The 25,827-nt window shown below is 45.8% G+C and overlaps 1 protein-coding gene across 1 annotated transcript; it reads left to right on the top strand.

Annotated features, from left to right (window-relative positions):
• Positions 1 to 3,072: 3,072 nt before the first annotated feature.
• LOC308169862 (chitin synthase chs-1-like) lies at positions 3,073 to 24,772 on the top strand (the record flags this gene model as incomplete). The annotated part of the gene is made up of 13 exons (XM_080544596.1): positions 3,073 to 3,321; positions 12,320 to 13,356; positions 13,568 to 13,660; positions 13,844 to 14,002; positions 14,138 to 14,309; positions 14,517 to 14,618; positions 14,829 to 14,970; positions 15,927 to 16,127; positions 22,192 to 22,476; positions 23,045 to 23,224; positions 23,660 to 24,064; positions 24,362 to 24,426; positions 24,641 to 24,772. 13 exons carry the CDS (start codon positions 3,073 to 3,075, stop codon positions 24,770 to 24,772), a joined length of 3,222 nt encoding a protein of 1,073 aa, XP_080400722.1.
• Between the last annotated feature and the right edge of the window lie 1,055 nt (positions 24,773 to 25,827).

Here is a 25,827-nt window from a genome sequence, read left to right as displayed (position 1 = left end):
ACAGGGAAACACACCACATGCAACTAATTTGAAAACAGGGTTTTCTACCCTATTCTGACACCAGGTGGTAGTCAAGCATAGTATTAGGCAGTAGTGAGCTGGTTCATCTCTGTAACATATCCCTTCCATTATCCAAAACACAATTATTATAACAGATTACTGCATGTACTGAAAGATAGGGGTACTGTAGCATAGGACACAGACACTCCCACCACACACAAAAAACAACAACTTTACTTCAAGTGTTCCAAGGATTTTAAATTCATTTTCCATAAACATTATTTCATAGCAGCAATACAGGTAGGTTGAGGTATTTGTATGTTCATATACTGATTCATTCAGTCACATAAAAAAAGCAAAAAAACAATTCAAATACAATTTGATATATAATCACCTGTATTCAGGACCAACCACCATTACTCCAACCTCGGCAACAGGTACCAATGAAGCCATAATTAAGAGGAGCAGGAACAGTAGAAGGGTAAAAACAGGAAATTAATTAACACAAAAACAATTATCTTAACAAGGGGCCCTGGACAATGCATCTGCCACTACATTGTCCTTCCCTTTTATGTGACGTATGTCCAGAGTATATGATTGTAAAAATAAAGACCAGCGAATCAGTCTCTGGTTAGGGCACTTTAAAGAATTTAGAAAGATCAATGGATTGTGATCCGTGAAGACTACCAATGGAGCGAGACCGGACATAATGTACACATCAAAATGATGGAGAGCCCAGACCAAGGCAAGGGCTTCCTTTTCAATTACTGAATAATTGAGCTGACAAGAGTTGAACTTTTTTGAAAAAAAACTAACAGGTCTGTCAATGCCAAATTCATCGGTCTGTAGAAGCACCGCCCCTGCTCCCACATGACTGGCATCGACCTGTAACTTGAAGGGTTCATCCATAAGAGGAGCAGCCAACACTGGAGCAGCACAAAGAAGAGCTCTAACATTAACAAAGGCCTGTTGACATTCTGTACTCCAAACATACATTGCGTCACCTCTCAGGAGGTTAGTAAGTGGAGTGACTACCGTTGAAAAATTGCGACAGAAGCTGCGATAATAGCCTACTAGCCCTAAGAAACGCTGCAGCTCTTTCTTAGTGGTAGGTCTGGGGTACTGCTCTATAGCCTGCACCTTAGCCTGGACCAGAGAGACTTTACCATGACCAACCACTCGACCGAGGTACCTCACCGATGCCCTGGCAAACTCACACTTTGCCAGGTTGACGGTGAGGCACGCACCAGCCAAGCGGTCGAACAAGGCACGCACACACTGAAGATGGGTGGACCACGAGTCAGAATAGATGACGACGTCGTCTAGATATACAGCGCACCCCTCCAAACCACCTACAACCATGTTCATCAGCCGTTGGAATGTGGCTGGAGCATTTCTAAGACCGAAGGGCATGACAGTATACTCATAAAGACCAGAGGGGGTTATAAACGCCGATATTTCACGAGCCCTCTTGGATAAAGGCACCTGCCAAAATCCTTTGAGCAAGTCAAATTTGCTAATAAACTTAGCGGAGGCTACTTGGTCAATACAATCTTCCATCCTGGGAAGAGGATACGAATCTGGCTTTGTCACACTATTCACTTTGCGGAAGTCTGTACAAAACCGCAGTGTGTGATCAGGCTTTGGAACTGTGAGACACGGGGACGCCCAGCTGGACGAGGTAGGCACTGCAATACCAGTCTCAAGCATATACCTGATCTCGGAGTCCACGTGTTTACGTTTGTCAGGACTAACTCTATAAAAACGCTGTCTGATAGGTGAAGCATCCCCTACATCTATATCGTGTTCGATTAAGGGAGTCTGCGTGGGAGTGTCACCAAAAATGGATGGATAATCCTTAACAAGATGCAGCAGTTGGGTACGTTCAACCTCTGTTAAATGCCCCAACGAGCTCCCAAGATCACGAAGGGACTCTGAATTTTTCAATCTTCCAGTCAACAACTCCTGGCCGGGACTGGATAGGCCATCCTCCTCAGGCTCTGCCACCACCTGAGGGGAATCCCCTACTGTACTGGCTACACACGCCGGACGAACAGGAACTGACGCCTGCTCCACAGAATCAGACACACGGTCATAATACGGTTTCAATAAATTAATGTGGCAGAGCTGATTAGGCTTCCTACGCAAAGGTGTAGCAATCAGGTAAACAAGAGTCAGACACATCTTGAGTTTACAAGAGAATTAGTTTTGCATTTCAATCGCTGGTGCAAGGCGTCTGATGTAGATGATTTTGATGATTTGTGTGATCTGATTGTACTGGAGCAATTTAAAAATGCTATTCCCCAGAATATAGCCACCTATATTAGTGAAAAGCAGGTGACTACTCCTGCTGAAGCTGCTGCGTTGGCAGATGATTTTACATTGATTCATAGCAGGGGTAGGTTTGGAGAGCCGCGCACGTTTGGTGAGTCTCGCGCTTATGTGCCAGAGCCTGGGTTTCAGAGGAGTACCTTTGGTTTTGATATGCCACCTGCTGGTCAGTCAGTTGCAACTGATTTTGGTCGTAGAGGTCAGAATAGTTCAAGGAGTTATGAGAATCAGAATAGTTCAAGGAGTTATGAGAATCAGAATAGTTCAAGGAGTTATGAGAAAGTGTGCAGTCACTGCCATAAAAAGGGGCATGTTAAATCTGAATGCTATGCTTTAAAGTCTAGAGGTAAGCCTTGGGCTCCAGTGTCTCATGGGGATGGGGCTAAAGGGGCTGGTTGCGCGGCGCCGGTGGTGCAGCGGGTTAAGTCTGCTGCCCAAGCCTGTGATTCGCTGTCCCAGGTGCGCTCTACACATGTTGAGTCTCCACAATCCTCTGACCTTGAATCTTACTTGCCATTCCTTACAGATGGTTTGGTGTCCCTCGTCGGTGGGGATGAGAAGGTCCCAGTAAACATTTTACGGGATACTGGGGCATTTGATTCGTTTATTTTAGCTTCTGCTTTGCCATTTTCTGATGCCTCTGACACAGGTGACTCCATTCCCATTCGTGGTATGGGTTTGGCTGTATTGCATGTTCCTCTGCACAGAATAATTCTTTCATCTGATTTGTTTCAGGGTGAGATGACTGTGGGTGTGCGCCCAGCGTTGCCCTGTGAGGGGGTGACCATGATCATGGGTAATGGCTTGGTTGGTGCACGAGTGTGGGCAGATGTGGCGCCACCTGTGGTGGTTACGTCTGTGCCAGTATTTAAAAGCAAGCCTGATGAAAGTGAACGGGAGTTTCCTGAGGTGTTCACTGCGTGTGCCGTAACTCGTGCCATGAGCCGTGCCACGCCTGACCCTGACAAAATGGTGGATGATGTGGAGCATGTGATATCACTGTCTGATTTTCCCCTGTCTGTCCCTCACAGTGAACTGGTGAGAGAGCAGCGGGCAGCTGATCCACCAGCTGTCCACCAGCTGATCGTGCCCCACCTGGTTCCAGGATCCGGGACATATAAAAGACCCATGCAGGCCTCAGTATGGAGGCCCCCTTCTAGGCACCATTATTTGTCTTATTTGTTTGTTCCTTGTTTCACACCATGCAACACACACCTCACCACTTTCCACTACACTCACATTACACCACTGATTTACTGACTACCACACCTCATCTTATTATTGTATTTAGCCTCATTTAGTTTATAATAAAACATTTATTTTCATTACTTTAAAGATCGTGTGTGTGTCTCCCGTCTTTTGTCATGGTCATGAGCCTGGCCGTGACAAATTGGGGGCTCGTCCGTTTTCGTTTTTCTAGCATTATTTTTGATCACCTTTTGGTAAGTAAATATTGCTTTTTTTTCTATTGAATTCTACCCGGTACTTTTTTTGCTTAATTGATAGTTAAAACATTGTGGTTCATCATTACTTGTGGTGCGACTCCCATGGCTTGTTGCCTTGATTGGCAGGGGGTGCCTTGTTAAAGTTAATAAGCGCGTGTCTCTGTTAGTAGCCTAGGCAGAGATTTTGGTGAATGAACTGCAAACTGGTGTCGTAGTCGATTCCCCACCAGTTCAAAATTATCGCCTGCGGGTGTTTTTTTTGAAAGCCTTGAGTGGCATATTAAGCATTTTGGAGACACACTTATCGCATTTTTGTATATAATAGCCTATTGTTAATTGATCTGCGCGATCGTTTTGTTTGTAATGGTGCTTAGATAGGGTTTTTTCTATTGGGGCAAGAGGGTGTATACAATTGGCTGTCAGTTGCGCACATGTAGGCTACGGGGCTGCCCTGGTAGGCTTACGGTCTCTCTCCTTTGAGTCTGGCTGAGCGTTTTTCTGTAGTGTTGCGGTACGGCGGCTAGAGCAATTGTCTCGGGGACACATTCTTAGCTGTCAGGTGGGCGACCAGCTTGCTGGGGGTCTAACCGGGCTGACGAGTTAGTGTTTAAAGATCCTCCCGCTACGCATGAAGACTAGGGTTGAGCTTACTCAGTCAGGTCCTGGGGTAGGCAGTCAGATAGGGGCATGCTCCGTTGCGAGGTTGTCAATTTCCTCTGATGCGCGCTGAGTTGTCAGTGTATACGTCATCTTGGGTCCATAGGCCTACATTGTCCTGTACTTAATATTGTGATTTAATAAAATAAAAATGTCTGGAGTAGAGGGGTTTATAGCAGCTCCATCCTATGACTTATTGTACCGTTTTACTAAAGCTCAATTGTTATTGGTTGCAAAACATTATGATGTAGCGGTGGTAGAACAAAAGAAACATGAGCTTAGGGCATGTTTAGAGTCGAAACTGGTCGAGATGGCAATTTTGCCACAGCCTGTCAAGGGTTCATCTTCGCCTGTTGCTAAGCACCCTTTTACATTTGACCAGGAAAAAGAATTGCTCAAACTGAGATTAGACCAGGAATTTGCACTTGAGAAAATGAAATGTGAAGTCCAAATGCAAACTGAAACGGCTAGATTGGAGTTAGAGAGACATAGGTTGAATTTGATTGAAGACGGTAAAATCAGTAGTGAAGTCTTAAGTAGTGGGGGTTCTTTTGCTTCCAGGGGAGCAAATAGAGGCTCATTTGATACAGCAGGAAACTTGAAACTTTTACCTAAATTTAATGAAAGGGATCCTGACTCGTTTTTTTCGTTGTTTGAGCGCCTCGCTGACACTCGTGGTTGGCCAGATGCTGAACGCACCCTCATGTTACAATGTGTTTTTACAGGTCGAGCACAGTTGGCATATTCGTCCCTGAGCCGTGAGGATTCTCTGATTTATGAGAAAGTGAAGTCTGCAGTGCTTAAATCTTATGAACAGGTTCCGGAGGCCTACAGACAGAAATTTAGGAATTGGAGGAGAAACAAGAGTCAGACACATCTTGAGTTTACAAGAGAATTAGTTTTGCATTTCAATCGCTGGTGCAAGGCGTCTGATGTAGATGATTTTGATGATTTGTGTGATCTGATTGTACTGGAGCAATTTAAAAATGCTATTCCCCAGAATATAGCCACCTATATTAGTGAAAAGCAGGTGACTACTCCTGCTGAAGCTGCTGCGTTGGCAGATGATTTTACATTGATTCATAGCAGGGGTAGGTTTGGAGAGCCGCGCACGTTTGGTGAGTCTCGCGCTTATGTGCCAGAGCCTGGGTTTCAGAGGAGTACCTTTGGTTTTGATATGCCACCTGCTGGTCAGTCAGTTGCAACTGATTTTGGTCGTAGAGGTCAGAATAGTTCAAGGAGTTATGAGAATCAGAATAGTTCAAGGAGTTATGAGAATCAGAATAGTTCAAGGAGTTATGAGAAAGTGTGCAGTCACTGCCATAAAAAGGGGCATGTTAAATCTGAATGCTATGCTTTAAAGTCTAGAGGTAAGCCTTGGGCTCCAGTGTCTCATGGGGATGGGGCTAAAGGGGCTGGTTGCGCGGCGCCGGTGGTGCAGCGGGTTAAGTCTGCTGCCCAAGCCTGTGATTCGCTGTCCCAGGTGCGCTCTACACATGGTGAGTCTCCACAATCCCCTGACCTTGAATCTTACTTGCCATTCCTTACAGATGGTTTGGTGTCCCTCGTCGGTGGGGATGAGAAGGTCCCAGTAAACATTTTACGGGATACTGGGGCATTTGATTCGTTTATTTTAGCTTCTGCTTTGCCATTTTCTGATGCCTCTGACACAGGTGACTCCATTCCCATTCGTGGTATGGGTTTGGCTGTATTGCATGTTCCTCTGCACAGAATAATTCTTTCATCTGATTTGTTTCAGGGTGAGATGACTGTGGGTGTGCGCCCAGCGTTGCCCTGTGAGGGGGTGACCATGATCATGGGTAATGGCTTGGTTGGTGCACGAGTGTGGGCAGATGTGGCGCCACCTGTGGTGGTTACGTCTGTGCCAGTTTTTAAAAGCAAGCCTGATGAAAGTGAACGGGAGTTTCCTGAGGTGTTCACTGCGTGTGCCGTAACTCGTGCCATGAGCCGTGCCACGCCTGACCCTGACAAAATGGTGAATGATGTGGAGCATGTGATATCACTGTCTGATTTTCCCCTGTCTGTCCCTCACAGTGAACTGGTGAGAGAGCAGCGGGCAGATCCAAGTCTGAAAGAGCTGTTTGAGGGAGCTCTCCCTGCTGGGGGGGTGAGGAACAGCGCCCATGCCTATTTCATTCACAATGAGGTATTGGTGAGGAAGTGGGTTCCCCATGGCGTTGAGTTTGTGGGAGACCCCATTTACCAAATTGTTGTGCCCTCCAAGTATCGCAGCTTGGTTCTGCAGGTGTCACATGATGAGGGTGGACACCTAGGAGTTTCTAAGACCTATGATCGCATCCTCCGTTACTTCGTTTGGCCTCGCCTTAAGAGGGATGTGGCAGCCTATGTAAAAACATGTCATACATGTCAGTTGACAGGAAAGCCGAATCAGAGCATTACACCGGCTCCATTGAGTCCGATTCAGGCAACCAGTCAACCGTTTGACCATCTCATTATTGATTGTGTAGGTCCCCTCCCTCCGTCTCGTACTGGGGCTAAGTATTTGCTGACAGTTATGTGCCAGGCTACCAGGTATCCTGCAGCTTATCCCTTACGCAATATCACCACCAAGTCTGTAGTCCGTGCCTTGACTCAGTTCATTTCAATCTTTGGCATACCAAAAATCATCCAGTCTGACCAGGGTTCTAATTTCTCTTCCCATCTGTTCGCTCAGGTCCTGAAACAGCTGCGCGTTAAGCACAACAGGGCGTCAGCCTATCACGCGCAGAGCCAGGGCGCATTGGAGCGATTCCATGCAACTTTGAAATCTTTGTTGCGCGCCTACTGTACTGAGCTGGACGGAGATTGGGAGGAGGGGCTTCCTTGGATGATGTTAGCCGCCAGGGAGGTGAGCCAGGAAAGTACGGGTTTTAGTCCCAATGATCTGGTGTTCGGACACACAGTACGTGGCCCCTTGGCCGTTATCCAAGATGATTGGAAAGAGTCCGAACCACCAAAAAACTTGCTTAGTTACGTACTCGGCTTTAAGCATAGGCTTTATGAAGCCGGTGAGCTGGCAAAAGAAAAACTAGCTAGTGCACAAAAGAAAATGAAACGCCTTTATGACCGCCGAACTGAGCCACGGAAGTTTAGCCCGGGTGATCAGGTTCTGGCACTCTTGCCCATGGTTGATTCCCCCTTTTGTGCTAAATTTACTGGTCCACATACTGTAGTAAAGCAAGTGTCTGATCTTAATTACCTGATTGCTACACCTTTGCGTAGGAAGCCTAATCAGCTCTGCCACATTAATTTATTGAAACCGTATTATGACCGTGTGTCTGATTCTGTGGAGCAGGCGTCAGTTCCTGTTCTTCCGGCGTGTGTAGCCAGTACAGTAGGGGATTCCCCTCAGGTGGTGGCAGAGCCTGAGGAGGATGGCCTATCCAGTCCCGACCAGGAGTTGTTGACTGGAAGATTGAAAAATTCAGAGTCCCTTCGTGATCTTGGGAGCTCGTTGGGGCATTTAACAGAGGTTGAATGTACCCAACTGCTGCATCTTGTTAAGGATTATCCATCCATTTTTACGTCACATAAAAGGGAAGGACAATGTAGTGGCAGATGCATTGTCCAGGGCCCCTTGTTAAAATTGTTTTTGTGTTAACTAATTTCCTGTTTTTACCCTTCTACTGTTCCTGCTCCTCTTAATTATGGCTTCATTGGTACCTGTTGCCGAGGTTGGAGTAATGGTGGTTGGTCCTGAATACAGGTGATTATATATTATTTTACTGTGGGGTGTTTCCCTGTTGTGCAGTGTTCCCTTTGGGACCCTGTTTCTATGGGAGGGGGTGTGACGGCCCTGGCCCCATATATTGTCCTGGCCTGTACTAATATCTGTTTCCCTGTCTGCAGAGAGGCCTCCTGCTGGACAGGGTTACTAATCAGTAGAATGCAGGTCAGCTGGTGGACAGCTGATTGTGCCCCACCTGGTTCCAGGATCCGGGACATATAAAAGACCCATGCAGGCCTCAGTATGGAGGCCCCCTTCTAGGCACCATTATTTGTCTTATTTGTTTGTTCCTTGTTTCACACCATGCAACACTCACCTCACCACTTTCCACTACACTCACATTACACCACTGATTTACTGACTACCACACCTCATCTTATTATTGTATTTAGCCTCTATTAGTTATAATAAAACATTTCTTATCATTTACTTTAAGATCGCGTGTGTGTCTCCCGTTTTTGTCATGGTCATGAGCCTGGCCGTGACAGTGAACACAGTGATAGAGGGCGGGGGTACCACTGTACACAGTGAACACAGTGATAGAGGGAAGCATCATGAACCAGGTAGATGTGCACCATGAACCAGGAAATAAGTCAAGGAAACCTGGGGGGTATTCCATCAACACTGCTAAAGGAAAGTTACGTTTTTAACTAGATACGTTTGAGACAGACACGTTTGGCAACCTATCAAAAACAAGCCTGGATGTGTACCAGTGGTAAATGAGCCCACAACCCCCTTCCTCTCATGGTCAATTGCTTCCCTCTATCACTGTGTTCCCAGACAGACTGATTGTTTATTCAGTTCTTGTAGATTCAGTCTTAAAGGAATCAATAAACAAAAAGGTCTTATTGAAATAATAATTGTCGTCATTTATATGCATATATACAGTATATATACTTTTATATTAGTAGTAGTATTTTTCATTAATATTATTTTATTGTTATATGTATATAATATTATTATATTTTTCTATTGGCAAAAGGTGTTTGGTTGATGGGTGTGTGGGTGGATACATAGGAGAAAAAAAATAGCAGGACCTTCATTCCTTCATTCTGTACCCAAGTGCTGTACTCAGGAACGCCTCAGGAACAAGGAAATAAGTCAAGGAAATGCTGCTAAAGGAAAGTTACGTTACTGGATCAGATTAAGACAATAAAGACAGATCAAAGACAGATCAAAGACAGATACGTTTGGCAACCTATCAAAAATAAGCCTGGATTTTCCTTTAGCAATGTTGATGGAATCCCCCCCCCCTGGTTTGATTGGAGACAGGACATCAAATCACCATTTAATCAGATAATGCCAGCTTAGAGAAAACACTAATACTGACCAACCACTTTATCATGTTTTATAACAGTTCATATTTTTAATTCAACATGAGGATATTATTATTTGGGGGGGGGGTCTGTTTTGATTTTTATCCCCCCTAGATTTAAGCCAATGTATCAATGTATCATTGGCACATGTTATTTGTATAACCAAAATATTTTACAGTTATGGTTCAGCTTAGACTAGTGGTTTTCAACCCTCTCCTCGGGGACCACCAGCCGTTCCACATATTTGATCTGTTCCACCACCAGCACACCTGATTTAACTGATCAAGTAGCAAAGCAATTATGGTTTGTACTTGATTAGTTGAATCAGGTGAGCTGGTGGTGGAACAGATCAAATATGTGGAGCGGCTGGTGGTCCCCGAGGGGAGGGTTGAAAACCACTGTAAGAATTTAATAATTTAGAAATTGAAAGATCAATTTAACAGATAGTTTTCACAACTGTCATCTGGAAAAACAAATCATCATCATAGGAGGGGTTAAAAATTCTAATGAAACGTGACAGAATTTCTCCATCAATAATGAGGTATGAGAAGATTGTGCATTATGAACCATTTAAGATACAGGTCTGACCAGCTTCCAGTTCCCCCCCCCCCGTACGTTTCCTCATAGAGCTCATATAAAACCTGCACTGATTCTGCAGTGCATGGACATACACAAGACAAGTGATGGATAACGAAGAGAGAGATCATACTTACAGGTAACTCAATAATTTTTTGCATTAAATCATTTAATTTTTTATTCTGCTAAATTAAAGTAATGTAACCTTGGGGATTCATTAAATGTACTATTATATTATTACGATTATATGTTTAAGTACACAGAGCTAGAGGATAACACATGATTATATGTTTAAATACACAGAGCTAGTCTTTAAACTAAGGAAATCAGTCTTTAAACTTTTTCTGACCTACAAGTCAGAGTAAAAAGTCAAAGTCAAAGTCAAAGTCAGCTTTATTGTCAATCCAATATATGTACACAGACATACAGAGGGCTGAAATTGTGTTTCCCTCTCATCCACGGTGCATAGCAAACAAAAACAATAAATAACAATATGATACGACAAGATTCAAAAATAACTATATATACAAAAATACTAGATAAAAGATTTAAAATGTGCGGTACACATTACATTAAATAAGTATAATCTATCAGCAAAATAAGCTTGTTTCTTATGCTTTTTCCTCTTTTTTTTGCTGTAGGAAATCCTGGGACACATTCAGAGAGGTCCCTATCATACAGAGCAAAGAGACACAAGGGAAGAGTTCAAGGTTTCTGAGATGGCTATCCTGCACCAGTGTTGCCCTGCTTGTGTTTGTTTTTGCCATACTTAGTAAGGTAAGATTAATATTTAGTACGGTAAGATTTCCTTACTGTTAGAATGTGTGGTAATACTTTGCTTTAGAGTCATATTATATTAACCTAATATTAGGCTTAATTAAAGTTATTTTTTAAACAATATGTATTAATTAATTAATAATTCATTGATTACAGGACTTGAATGACCACATTCTGTTACGAGTAACATTGAATCCTAGAGTAACTAATACCGTATATCATTTTTTGGTAATAATTCTATAATTCTGTAATTATATTGTATTTGTTTTTGCCATACCATATCATTTTTGTAACCCTAACTACTGGGCACTATTTGGCAACTATTGGGCAATTAGGAGACTGTGTCACTGAATTTGTTAATTCAAAACAATATCTATTCAAATGTTTATGTAATAATGAACAACATACTTAACATACATAGAGTACATATTGCACGCATCATTACTAGAACTCCCTCCATTCACCATATCACTCCAATTCTCCAACAACTTCATTGGCTCCCCATCAAATTCCGTATTCACTTTAAGATTCTCCTTCTCACCTTTAAGGCTCCATAACCTAGCACCCTCATACCTCTCTGAACTCCTTCTTACTCACACTCCCTCCCGTAGTCTCAGATCCTCCTCTGCCAACCAACTTGTCATCCCTTCTGCCCGCCTGACTACTATGGGATCTAGAGCCTTCAGCCGTTCTGCTCCCCGCCTCTGGAACTCTCTGCCACCTAACATTCTGGAACTCTCTGCCACCTAACATACGCAATATTGACACTCTCACCACTTTCAAATCCGGTCTTAAAACACACCTTTTCACAATGGCTTACTTGGTTTGATCTCCTGTATTTTGTTTGTTGTTATATCTGATTTTTCTGTTTTTATCTCATTTTGCTTTGTTGATTTTAATGTTTTGATATGTGGTTTTAAACTGTCTTGTAAGGTGTCCTTGAGAGCCTTGAAAGGCGCCCATGAATAAAATGTATTATTATTATTATTATTATTATAACATGCAAAACATGTAGGCTACAGGTTTAATTTGTTTCTGTTATTCTGAAATTTCAGTCATCCTTTTTGCTCTTGATAACACTATCAAGTAACGCAACTGAGACAGTCCCGGCTGGCCAGAAGCCATGCGCCCTACTGAGTATCAGCGGTGCAATCATTGGACCAAGTGTACTGCTCCTCATCAAAAGCCTGTGGAAAGGTGTCTTCAAAGGCTCCAAGAAACCAACAAGGAGGACGGTGCTGTGGGTAAATTCACAGGAATTTTTCTTGGAATCAAATACCTTGAGCTCTGCTTCCTGCTTCACTGAAGTGGAGGGATGGGCATGTTTCTCTTCATTGAAACAGAACAACTGAATCATAATGTGAATCATAATGTAGACGTGCTATACAAATAAAGCTGACTTGACTTGACTTGACTTGACTTGCGTAATGCCAACAGGGCATTGATTAGTTCTGGCTCTTGTTTTCCAGGTGCTATGTGTCGAGTTCCTGGTGGCATTGGGGACAGCAGTTCTCACTATCGTCGCCATGCCGTTCTTCGACATTGTGACCAACGTGATGCTGCTTAACAGTGTCAGCATCCTGTCCTCGGTGCTCCAAGTGAGCGCCCAGTGTTTCGCTAAGGAGAAGAAGAGATTCATAATACCCTCGTTCATCTCCTTCACCCTCACACTGGTGGGGTACGTGCTCTTCACCCTGAGTTATCTGTTAGAAAACAGCGACATGGCCGTCCCGGTCGGTCTGGCCATTACTGGGACCCTATTGGTCTCCTTGAACTGGTGGGAGAACTACAGCGCCCTCTTTGAGAACCCCTTCCTGAACAGCATCTCTGAGGACATAGGGAAGTCCAGGATCATGGTGTACGCTCTCTCCAGCCTGGTCAGGATCTCCGTCACCGCGGCCGTGGTAGGAGCATACGTCCCTCTCTCAGGCCAGGACTGGTCTTCAGTGACATCAGTTCCGGGCAATGTGAGCATAATCATTGGGGTCTTAGTGGCCATCCAGATAGTGTCCTCGGCTCTGTGCCACTGGTTCGTGGTGGTGGCCTGTAAGATGCACGTACACCGGCAAAGCTTCGTTCTGCCATTGTACCTGGCCTCCGTCGGTGTTCTAGCGGCATTCCTGGTTCCTGTCGTTGTCTATGTCCACAACACCATTGGCCTCACGGATTCTCCCTATAGCATCTCAAACTTCTGTAACAACATCACTCTTGGAGTGGACCTCGGCCGCGATGTTGAATGGTATGACGAGCTGGTTCTAGACATCACTCGCACTATCTGTGTCCGGGACATAACAGAGCCAAAGGAGTTGGGCCTTATGGCGGGAGCTGCTGTCTGCTGGTGGTTGGGTTTGATGCTATCGACTGTGTACATCTGGTTTCTCAAGACCCAGCGCATTGAGAGGACACAAGACCTGTTTGTTCGGAGGCTTTATGAGGGGGCGTTCCTGGAACAGTCGATGTTGCTCAATACACGATTTCACCTACAGAAGAACATCAAACAGAAGAGGTAAGATTGATGTTTTGTGAGGAGTGAGGTGTTTGTCGAGTGGAGTGTTTTGTGTGTGTGTGTGTGTGTGTGTGAGAGAGAGAGAGAGAGAGAGAGAGAGAGAGAGAGAGAGAGAGAGAGAGAGAGAGAGAGAGAGAGAGGATGATGGGGGGATGAGGTTATCAAAATATTTTTTCTAAATCAATAATTCTGATATATCCCCCTCCACCAGGCAGCAAACAGACCCCGTTACAGTATACTTATGTGCAACAATGTGGCATGAGAGCTATGATGAAATGATGAAAATAGTCATCTCAATGTTCAGGTAATGTATAATATTATGAATTACTACATTAATAATAATAATAATAATAATATTATATATTATTATTGTTATTATTATACTCAATTCATAGTGATAAAATTGTCAAAGTACTGAGTACATCAAACGATAATAATAATGTTAAAATCATATGAATAGTTTAACAAATATATTTTTCTTTCCCAGCCTGGACAAATACAGGCCAAGGAATCACCCAATCAAAGATGTCAGCTTTGAGGCCCATATTTACTTTGATGACGCCTTTAAAGACGTTAAAGGGAGTAAAGAACGGCATGTCAACGAATATGCAGTGACCCTGTCAGAAGTCATCCGTGAGGTTTACTCGTAAGCAATATTTTACAGTAAATACCTATATATTAGAATAGAGTTACAATATTCTCTAAATCCACGAAAGCAAGATATGGCCAGATATCATCAGCACTACATCCACTTCAAATGTTCTTTTTCTTTGATCACCAGTATTTTCTTTGAGGAGCCGGGCCTCTTCAACGTCAGGTCTGCCCTCCCAAGCCAGAGGATCATCCGCACCCCGTACGGAGGCCGTCTGCAGTACAACCTCCCCTTCGGGAACATCATGATGGTCCACTTCAAGGACAAGCTGCTGATCCGCCACAAGAAGAGATGGTCTCAGGTGAGAACATATTCTACACCTTTACTTTAGTCACATTTCATATTTCATTTATTGTCCTATTGTAAGTTATTCCTAAGATCAAGACTATGAATCAATCTAATGTGATGTAGTAGAGTCCCAAAGTATCATGTTAGTAATAATAATAATAATAATAATAATAATAATAATAATAATAATAATAATAATAATTTTCGGTGTTTTTTGCAGATTATGTACTTGTACTATATCCTCGGCTGGCGACTCAATAGGAAGTATTTCAAGAAGTTTGAGGAAGGTGAAGATAAGAGAGACCTGAGTGCAAAGCTGAAGGTAAAGACAAATAAAAGCATACACACATGCATGCACGTACAAAACACACACACACACACACACACACACACACACACACACACACACACACACACACACACACACACAACCATCTCTTCTCAAATTTATCAGATTCACTTGTCTTTCATTCTAGTCTCGTTATCTAGTTGTGCATCATTATCGAATGGATGAATTTCTGTATTCTTCTAGAAAGAGAAGGACAACACCTATCTCCTAGCGCTGGATGGGGACACAGACTTTCTGCCCTCTGCTGTTATGCTCCTGATAGATCGACTGAAACTCTACCCACAAGTAGGGGCCGCATGCGGCAGGATTCACCCTACAGGCACAGGTAGGTGTATATACTGTATGTTTGTTACGGTACATGTGGGAAAACTAGGGTTAGGGTTAGGTGCTAGGGTGCTACGGTTAGGGTTAGGGTTAAGGTTAGGGTTAGGGTTAGGATTAGGGTTAGGGTTGGGGTTAGACATGCCAGCATGTACCAAGTCGACGTAGCACCTAATCCTAACCCTATTTTTCCCACATGTACCGTATTCCCACATGTACCGTAACATATATATATTTCTACAACAGCATGTTTGGATACTGGATTCTGATTGGCTAGCAACAGTGGTAAATATCTCAACAACCCACAGTTCAGACCGCATTTCCAGTATCAATGCGCCTCCCTATCAATCTGATTAAGAACACCTGTGCTGACCTACAATGCAATGGTTGATCTTGTTTATGGGACTATTATTCTGTGGAGGAAGGATATATGTATTCTGAAACGATTAATGATTGTAAATACATGAATTTAATGTTACAACTGTGTATTTATTTTTTATATTATGTGGTGGCTGTTGTAGAAAAGCAATGTACCATTGGAGGGCGGGGGTTGTGGACTCATTTACCACTGTACAGGGTTTTCCTACTCGGCTTCGCCTCGTGCCACAACCCTGTACCAGAGGTAAATGAGTCCACAACCCCCTTCCTCTCATGGTCAATTGATTCCATATAGAATATATATAGAACTTGTATGCTGTGATTCTTGTTGGTTTGAAAGGAGATTCATATATAAAAATGACTCATGAATGAAAGAATCACACCTTAAAAAGTTATATTCATCTGTTGAATCTCATGCCTCTGCATCTTACGCTTCTCCTTTACCAGACAGTCACAACTGAACACCTCACCTGATTCTCCAAGCTAACACTGTTATAATAATACTGGCCTCTAAGAAACTAAATGTACTCAGGTCCTATGGTGTGGTATCAGAAGTGTCACTATGCTGTGCTATCCCCCTAGGTCCTATGGTGTGGTATCAGAAGTTTGAGTATGCTGTGGGCCACTGGTTGCAGAAGACGGCGGAGCATGTGTTTGGCTGTGTGCTCTGTAGCCCCGGCTGCTTCAGTCTCTTCAGGGGTGCAGCTCTCATGGACGACAACGTCATGAAGAAATACACCACCAAGGCCACTGAGGCTGGCCATTACATCCAGTATGATCAAGGTAGAATTTATTCCTCAACATTATCATGAGTAACCTGTGAACTTAATAACCTGTGAACTAATATTGCTATAATATAATATAATAATATAATCATTTGATTTGATTTGATTTATTAGAATGCAAAGCGTCAGATACTCTTCAGATTCTCTTCCTGGGGTCCACACAAAACATATACATGAAATCATCACAAAACATATAACAAAGGAGGAAAACATCAACCTTCATAACAACGTAACAAAAAAAAACAAAAAAACTAAAAAGTCAGCAATCTTCACAGCCTTTAGTTTGCATTCGTTAGCATTTAGTGAGCATCACAAAACACAAAGAAGAACCATCCACACACAAAATAATAAATAATAGAAATATAATTAAAATACTCTGCTAGGATCTAATGCATATGATGTGTTCCCTCGCTTGTTTTTTTACTGAATTTATTCTGGGTTTTACAGATATGACGGGGTAGGGAGTTCCGTTCAACCATAGCTCTATACAGCATGGCACGTTGTTTTGAATTTGTTTTACTTTTTGGAATTGAGTAGTTATCTCTGGTGGGGGGTGTGCGTGCATCAGAGCTGAGTGTAAGCTGCCTATACAGACAGACAGGGGTTTTCAGAACAATCATATTTTTCACAAACAAAAGAACTGAAGAAGTCTCATCAACTTTTAGCTAGAAGAGTTGGTCATGTATGTCCTTAATATGCTCTCATTGTGCACTGCAGGGCAAGCCGATGCTAATAATAATAATGAAAAACAAATTAAGTTCGTTTTTTCTGAGTGGGGCAGTCCCACTCATATTTTTGTTTTTATTGCGATAGAGACAGGAAGGATGGGTGAGAGAGAGAGAAGGGACATATCCACGACCGTAATCGAACCGGGAACCCTGCGGTTACATGGTCGACGCTTAGTGTGTTACGCCACCAAGCTCCATAATAATAACCATAATAACCATAATAATAATAATAATAATAATAATAATAATAATAATAATACATATTCATCTTTAATTCACTTTGTATTTGTACAATATAAAGGTGCATTGTAGTGCCGGAGGAAAAAGGAAAGACGTAGGCAACGTAATGATAACTGTTTAATCAAAATAACAACTTGTACACTCCGTACAGGACCAGGAAATCGATCACCAAAACACTTGTATCTAAACAGGAAGTTGCAACGTTAATAATCCTCCCCTCTGCCCCTAGTGCCAGAACTGGTTCCCTCCCACTACACAACCAACAGTAAGAGGAGAACATGAACCCATAATGTAGTCACTACACCAGCCCCCCCAGTGTTCACCTCAATATTGGAAATCCTCACGGCGAGGAGGGCGTATGGCCCGGCCCCTACGATCGTAGGTAAAGTCAGGAGGTGCGGGAGGAGGTGTGACATCGCCCATCACGTCCTCCTGCAGGGAAGGACGGGGGGCAGTGACGACCGGGGGCTCGCGAGCCGCGGGGGGTTGTCGGGGTCGGAGGGGGGAATGGCCAGGGCGCTGCAGGGGAGGCAGGACTGGAGGCCGGCCTCTGCGCGGTGGCAGGGCCAAGTCCAGGGGCAGTTCAAGGTCCAAGTGGGCCGGTTTGAGGCGATCAACGGACACACACTCAGGCCTACCCCCCATGTCAACCATGAAGTTCTTGGCTCCGGCCTCGATGACACGGAAAGGCCCGTCATAAGGAGGACGTAGTGGAGTCCTGTGGCCATCATGACGAATGAAAACGAACCTCGCCGAGTGCAGCTCCGGGGGCACCCTCGAAGTAGGGACACCATGCTGCGTAGTCGGGACCGGGACGAAGGTCCTGGCGCTGTCCAGCAGGGAGGCGCGCTGAGCGGCGGCGGACCAGGGCTCCGTTGACTTGGGAATGAAGTCACCGGGGACCCGCAGCGGCTGTCCAAACACCAGCTCAGCGGACGACGACTGGAGGTCCTCCTTAGGCGCTGTCCTGAGCCCCAGCATGACCCACGGCAGCTTGTCAAGCCAGTCGCTGTCCGTGAGGCTGGCTCGAAGGGCGGCCTTCATGGATCGATGGAAACGCTCACAGAGCCCGTTCGCCTGCGGGTGATAGGCGGTTGTGCGGTGGAGCTTGACCCCCAGATTCTCCGCCACCGCTGCCCACAGCTCTGAAGTAAACTGTGAGCCACGGTCAGAGGAGAGATCAGCAGGGGTGCCGTAGCGGGAGACCCACACCGCGATGAACGCCCGGGCCAGGTCGGGGGCTGTCGTTGAGGAGAGCGGAACTGCCTCCGGCCAGCGAGTCGTCCTGTCCACCATGGTAAAGAGATAGGTGTATCCGTGCGAGGGGGGCAGCGGCCCTACCAGGTCCACGTTTACATGATCGAACCTCCGCTCAGGCACAGAGAACTGCTCCAGGGGGGCCTTGACGTGTCGATGCACCTTGGCGCGCTGGCAGGCGATGCACGTGTCTACCCAGGCCCTCACATCCCTCTTGAGCCCATGCCAGACGAATTTCTCTGACACCAGCCGCGAGGACGGTTTCCTACCAGGGTGAGACAAGCCGTGTATCGCCTCGAAGGCGGGGCGCCTCCAGTTGGCGGGGACCACCGGTCGTGGCTGACCCATGGAGACGTCGCACAGGAGCGTGGCCCCTGCGTCACCGAAAACCACCTCTTCTAGGCGCAGTCCTGTGTCCGACAACTTGAGAGCCTGGACGGCGGGGTCGGCGGCCTGGTCTGCAGCCATGCGCGCGTAGTCCAAACCCAGTTGGACCGCACCAACCACCGCCCTGGAGAGACAATCCGCGACCTGGTTGGACTTCCCAGCAACGTGCTGGATGTCTGTGGTGAACTCGGATATGTAGGCGAGCTGGCGCTGTTGGCGGTCGGACCACGGCTCCGCCACCTTGGACATGGCGTGCGTGAGTGGCTTGTGGTCCACGTAGGCCGTAAACTCGCGGCCCTCCAGTAAAAAACGGAAGTGTCTGACAGCAAGCCACAGCCCGAGGAGCTCCCTGTCGAATGTGCTGTACCTTTGCTCTCTGGGAGACAGCTGGCGGCTGAAGAATGCAAGAGGCTGCCAGGCGTCCCCAACCCACTGTTCGTACACCGCTCCCACAGCAAAGTCAGAGGCGTCCGTGGTGAGAGCAGTGGGTGCCGAGGTCGAGGGGTGGGCCAACATGGCAGCGCGGGCCAGGGCCGCCTTGGTGTCCTGAAAGGCTTTGACACGCTCCGCCGTCCAGTCCACCGGCTGCTTCAGAGTCTTGCCCTTCTGGGCATCGTACAGAGGCCGCAGGATGTGAGCGATGTGGTGGAGGAAGCGATAGTAGAAGGTTACCATCCCGATGAACCCCTTGAGCTCGCTGATTGTGCTGGGGCGCGGGAAAGCAGCGACAGCTTCCACCTTCGAGGGGAGGGGGGTCACCCCCTCTGCGGAGACCCGGTGCCCGAGAAAGTCGATGGTGTTCCGTCCGAACTCACACTTCGCCGGATTGACAATCAGCCCATGTTGGCTGAGCCGTGTGAAAAGGGCCCGGAGGTGGGACAGGTGCTCCTCCTCCGTGGTGCTTGCGACGAGGATGTCATCCAAGTAGACGAAGAGGAATGGTAGGTCCCGGAGCACCGAGTGCATGAGGCGTTGGAAGGTCTGCGCCGCGTTCTTCAGGCCGAACGGCATCCGCAGAAACTCGAAGAGTCCAAATGGCGTGATTACGGCCGTCTTAGGGACATCCTCGGGGTGCACCGGCACCTGATGGTACCCCCGTACCAGGTCCACTTTGGAGAAGAAGCGTTTGCCTGCCAGGTTCGCTGAAAAGTCCTGGACATGTGGGACCGGGTAGCGGTCAGGCTTGGACGCGTCGTTGAGGCGGCGGTAGTCCCCACATGGGCGCCACCCGCCGTCTGACTTAGGGACGATGTGCAGGGGAGACGCCCAGGGGCTGCTCGAGCGCCGAACGATGCCCACCTGCTCCATATGCGCAAACTCCGCCCTGGCGATGGCCAGCTTCTCCGGGTTGAGGCGCCTGGCCCTGGCGTGGAGGGGAGGCCCCTCGGTCTCGATGTGGTGCTCCACTCCGTGCTTCACCGTGGGCGCGGAGAAGGTGGGCTTGGTAAGGTCGGGGAATTCGGCGAGCAGCCGAAGGTACTGGTCACTTTCGGCGAGCGTATTGGACCACCCGCTGTAGACCGCCTCCCCCTGCGTACAGGCGAAGGAAGCGAAAGTCTGTGAGTTGACCAGGCGCCTGTTCCCCACGTCCACCAACAGGTTGTGGGCGCACAGAAAATCCGCACCAAGGAGGGGAAATGTGACAGCCGCTATGACAAAATCCCACGAAAAGCATTGTCCTCCGAAGCACACGTCCACCGCCCTAGTGCCATAAGAGCAGATAGGTGTGCCGTCCGCGCCTGCCAACTGCGGACCACGCTCCTCCTTCGCCACATCCGATCTCTCTGCCGGAATGATGCTCCACTGGGCACCTGTGTCACAAAGAAAACTGCGACCAGAGGCGGTGTCTTGTATGAAGAGCAGCCTGTTGGTGACGCCAGCGCTCAGGGCCACTACTGAGTGCCGGCCCCGCCGTTTCCCGTCGGTCCGAAGGTGCAGGGTGAGCGGCACCGTTTGGCCTTGGCGCCAAAAGTGGCGTGGTAGAAACAATGGCCCGCAGCGTTACCCTGCTGGCCAGAAGGTCTGGCGTCATCCTTCGCTCTCCTGCGACGGTCGGGTGGCGGGGCGGCCGCGGGAGCGAGCAGGTCGGGGGACCGTTGAGGCATGGCCAAGACGAACCGGTCCGCCTCCCTGGCCAGGGCGCGGGGCTCCATGATGGCGGTGTTGGCCAGCGCCATCCTAACTTGAGCTGGCAATGTGCGCATGAACAGCTCTGTGAAGAGGATCATGGGGTCTTCTGTACCGAGCAGGTTTAGCATCCTCTCCATGCGCGCAGAAGGCCTCTCGTCACCCAAGTCCGACATGGCAAATAGGCGACGCACCCTCTCCGCAGTGGACAGTTCAAATGTCTCTAGAAGCAGGGCCTTGAGGCGCTCATATTTGTTCGTCGTCGGGGGAGCAGACAAAAAACCTACCACTCGAGCTGCGGTGGAGCTGCCCAACATTGCCACAGCATGGTTGTACCGGTCGTCGTCGTCATCGATGTCACTTTTGTTAAAATGTGCCTCTACAATAGCAAACCATGCAGCAGGCGTTGAGTCCCAGAATTCTGGTAGCTTGAGAGTGGGAGTGTGCGCACCACGCGTTACCCTGACAGGGGATGGTGATGGCTGCCGCTGGTTTGAACGTCTTCCTCGCCCGGACATTTTGCAGGATTGCAATGTTCGCTCGCTGGTTTTTGTACACAATCACGTTAACAAAAATCCACGTCGGGGGTCACCAGTGTAGTGCCGGAGGAAAAAGGAAAGACGTAGGCAACGTAATGATAACTGTTTAATCAAAATAACAACTTGTACACTCCGTACAGGACCAGGAAATCGATCACCAAAACACTTGTATCTAAACAGGAAGTTGCAACGTTAATAATCCTCCCCTCTGCCCCTAGTGCCAGAACTGGTTCCCTCCCACTACACAACCAACAGTAAGAGGAGAACATGAACCCATAATGTAGTCACTACAGCATTCAAATAATAACGACCATAGAGCAAAAACAAAGACAAATATACAACATTCATAATAATAATAATAAAAAATAATTTCCCTTCACATCTTTAAGAGTGATGATACATTCATTCCAATGATTGTATATCCAGTTATATCATATTCATCATAATAATGGTAGGCACGTACTGTAGCCTACAGTCAGATCTCCAGATCACACATTACGTGAGCTTAGAATGATAAGGTTCTATCTCCGTTTAGGGTACGTAGTTCAGAGATATTGAGCGTCAAAGTTTTTACATTCCATTATGTTTTGTGAGATGGAACCTTTGTATTTGATTAATTACTAACTCAAAAAATATCAACATTTATAAAAATTAAAAAATAACACCACATAGGCATTAATAAACACCTAATGGATCAGATTATGTAAAAAAACTAAATTTTGACAAAAATGGAGATAGAACCTTATAATTCTAACGTCACGATTTCCCCTCTGTTGTGTCCCAGGGGAGGACCGCTGGCTGTGCACTCTGCTGCTGCAGCAGGGCTGGAGGGTGGAGTACAACGCTGCGTCTGACGCCTACACCAACGCCCCCAAGGACTTTAAGGAGTTCTACAACCAGCGGCGTCGCTGGGGTCCCTCCACCATGGCCAACACCATCGACCTGCTGGGCACAGGGACCCTCACCTCCCAGAGGAACACCTCCATCTCCAAACCCTTCATCCTCTACCAGATCCTCAGCATGGCTGCCTCCATCCTGGGCCCGGCTACTGTCGTCTTGATGACTGCCGGTAACTAACCACCACAACAACAGCATTCTCTTTAATGTGCCAAATGTCAGATCTGAATTGGGTAAAAACCGCATTCTGTTACAATGCTCCATCAACGTGGAATATACTTCAGAAAAAGTTGAAACTTTGAACATGTTCATTCCACTCTCTGACTTTAAACTGTGTGTTACAGAGACTTCGAATCATACAAATGTGCTTAGGTTATCTATGTGGTTAGGGTATCTTTTATAGGCTGCATCTGATCACTGTTTCTGTTGTTATTTCATGTTGTATATTCTATGTTTTTATACTGTATGTGGTGTCTTTTTAATTAAGTGCTGCTTTTCTTGGCCAGGACTCATTTGAAAAAGAGGCTACTGTCTCAATATGACTACCCTGGTTAAATAAAGGATTAATAAAAAAAAGAATAATAACAACAACAAAAAAGCTCTACCTGTTGGAATCTTAGAGCGTTTATCAGCTCCAGATGCTGAGGGGAAGGCAGTGAAAACATTATGTCCAAACTACGCAGGAAAACGTTTATGATGATGATTATTATTTAGAATCATGGTTATCTTCTCTCTTTCAGGAAGTCTCATCTTCATCTTCACTGTTGACGCCAACCTTGCCTTGATCATAGCGACAGTGCCCCCTGCGGTATATCTGGGATTGTGCTTCAACGTGAAATCGGACACACAGATCACCATAGCAGCCCTCATGAGTGTGATCTATGCATTTCTTATGACGGGAGTCATTTTGTCCATCATAGGTAAATTATACACTACACTAGGTCCTTAATCTCAGTCAACACAGAAGATTAGACCAATTGTTTTGTTCAAGAAATTCTATTTTTAATATTTTTTAAACCGATAAGACACACATAACCAAGATCCCAGGATCAAATACCAGACGTTCACAACTTCTCATTATCAGCAAAACTAGAGTTGGTAGACTAGGGAGGGGATTAGGCACCCCGGGGTCACCAATGGGCCTTGTCCATAGTCAGAATTATTCACTGCGCCACTGCGCCACCTTACAGGAAGGAAATGGGCCTTCCTTGAGTGCTAGCTTCGCCAAACTGTAGAGAGACTTACATTTCTCAGTATACAATGATATAAAACTACATCAATAGTCTACGAAAACAATGTGTCAATGTGTCACGGAACTCCCTCGATCATAATGTTAACCTGTTCTGTCCCTGCAGGTAGCATAATAGAGGAGCAGACCATCTATACTCCCAGCGGCCTGTTTGTCATCGGCCTGGTGTTGATGTACACCGTCACCGCAGCTCTGCACCCGAAGGAGTTCAGCCTGATCATCTACGGCCTGCTCTACTTCATCTGCATCCCCAGCGCCTACCTCCTGCTGGCCATCTACTCCATGGTCAACATGAACAACGTGTCCTGGGGCACCCGCGAGACGGGCGGGCAGCCCGCCCCTCCGCCCCCAGCCAAGGCCTCAGTCACACAGCACGTCCAGCGGGCTAGAAAGTTTTGCAAGTGTCCCTGCTGGAATCGTGGGACGGAGATGAGTTATGAGAAAGTGCCGTTAACCGAGGAACCCGAGGCCGACGTTGTTCTGAACCTCCAGGAGAATAGCAGGTACGTTAGTGACATCTTGAGGTATTAGATGACCTCATCACTTGCATGTGTAGTTTGTGTCATCCTAAATATTGTATTTGGGTTTGTATTTTTGTTCTAGGGGTGAGGAAGTCCATTCTTGTCAATGTGTTGAACAAAGTGAGTATTGGATATACTACTTTCTTATCCACTGACTGTGTGATTGCTAAATAAAACATTAGAATTTACAGTATACTATTTGTCTAACAAGTAAGGAACACAGACACATCCTAACTCATAAGCTTTAATTGACAATGTGTTGACACCCCTCATCTGTATGTCTACAGGCTGGGTGGCACAACTGCAGAACACATCCTATGACTTCTCTCTCAACGAGGACGTCCTTGTGAAGGTAAACTGTTATTATCTGATCACTAATATGATATTCTGATGTGTTATACTGTGCATGTTAGTGATCAATAACATTATTATATTTGCACTTTGAAATATGTGGCGGTTAAAGATTATACATTGTTATACATTGTCAAAAAAACATTTGACCATTCTAGTACATCAGAGTAGGTCTATTTGATCAGTTTGATAACTGTGTGTCTGATGTTCCACAGGAAGAAGAGGCGTTTTGGACCGAGCTCCTAAAACTATATCTGGAGCCTCTGGCTGAAGACAAAGGGAAACAGAGACAAATTGAAATTGACCTAAAAGATCTCAGAAATAAGGTGTGCATAATCAGGTTGTAAGGCCCTCAGATGTCTTCTCTACACTTTAGAAAGCACAGGTGGCACATGTGACCATTCCCTTCACTGTATCCTGTAAGTTGTGGGATACTATTGAGATAGATGATTCACCTAGGGTTGAGTGGTTAGGGTGAGAGTCAAGGTATGGGTCAGTCAGGGTTAGGTTGGGGACGGATAGCAGCAAGGTCCAAATAGGTTAAGGTTAGGATGCATACAAAGCATTTGGGTAAGGTTTAAATGAGTGCTGTAGCTAGGGTTAGCGGTAAAACTAGGGTTGGAGTTAGGGTAAGGGACTTAACATCTGAACGTATCATTAATGAAATTAAAACACCTTCCCCTCTTCTTATACAGATGACATTTCTGTTTTTCATCTGCAATGCCCTCTGGCTGGTAGCAACCTTCTGCCTTCAACTCATTGGACCGTCAGTCTCTATCAGAATCCCAAAGATCAATATCAATGGCTCAGTAGAGACTGGAGAATACATCCAGGTGGACCCAATAGGACTCATGCTTCTTTTGGGCTTTGCATCTTTACTGGTGTTGCAGTTTTTTGCTATGTTGTACCACAGGTGATTATCTTCAACATCCTTTTCTAAAACAAAGGAATATGCAGTTTTATATCAACCCCTTGATTAAGATATATCCATATTATGTCATTTGTAAGAAATATGTCATTTGGTTTTACTAAGTATTTCCTATGATTAACTATTATGTTGCCTTTTTTTTTTTTTTTTTTTTACAATTACCGTTATTACATTACACTCTATTTTTGTTCATTCAGAATTTACACGCTGATCCATTTTGTGGCTTTTGTGGATACTAAGTCTAATAGTGGGAGAGAAACTGCCAAACAGTTTCAGGACTCCAATCGGGACTCCTTTCAGGACTTTCAGGAGTCGATGTCGATGACAGAGTCGATGACAGTCGATGACAGAGAGGTAAGATAACTGTGATAATGTCATTGATCATGATAAAAGGGACAGGGAGAGTTTTGTTACAGGTGTCATTAACATCCCTGATAGAGGAGAGCTGTCTAAGTTTTAGTGTGTCTTGATCCT

The sequence above is a fragment of the Nansenia antarctica genome (assembly GCF_963989245.1).
Source record: "Nansenia antarctica genome assembly, chromosome: 14".
Classification (NCBI taxonomy): Eukaryota; Metazoa; Chordata; class Actinopteri; order Argentiniformes; family Microstomatidae; genus Nansenia; species Nansenia antarctica.
This window is presented reverse-complemented; position numbering and strand designations above follow the sequence as displayed.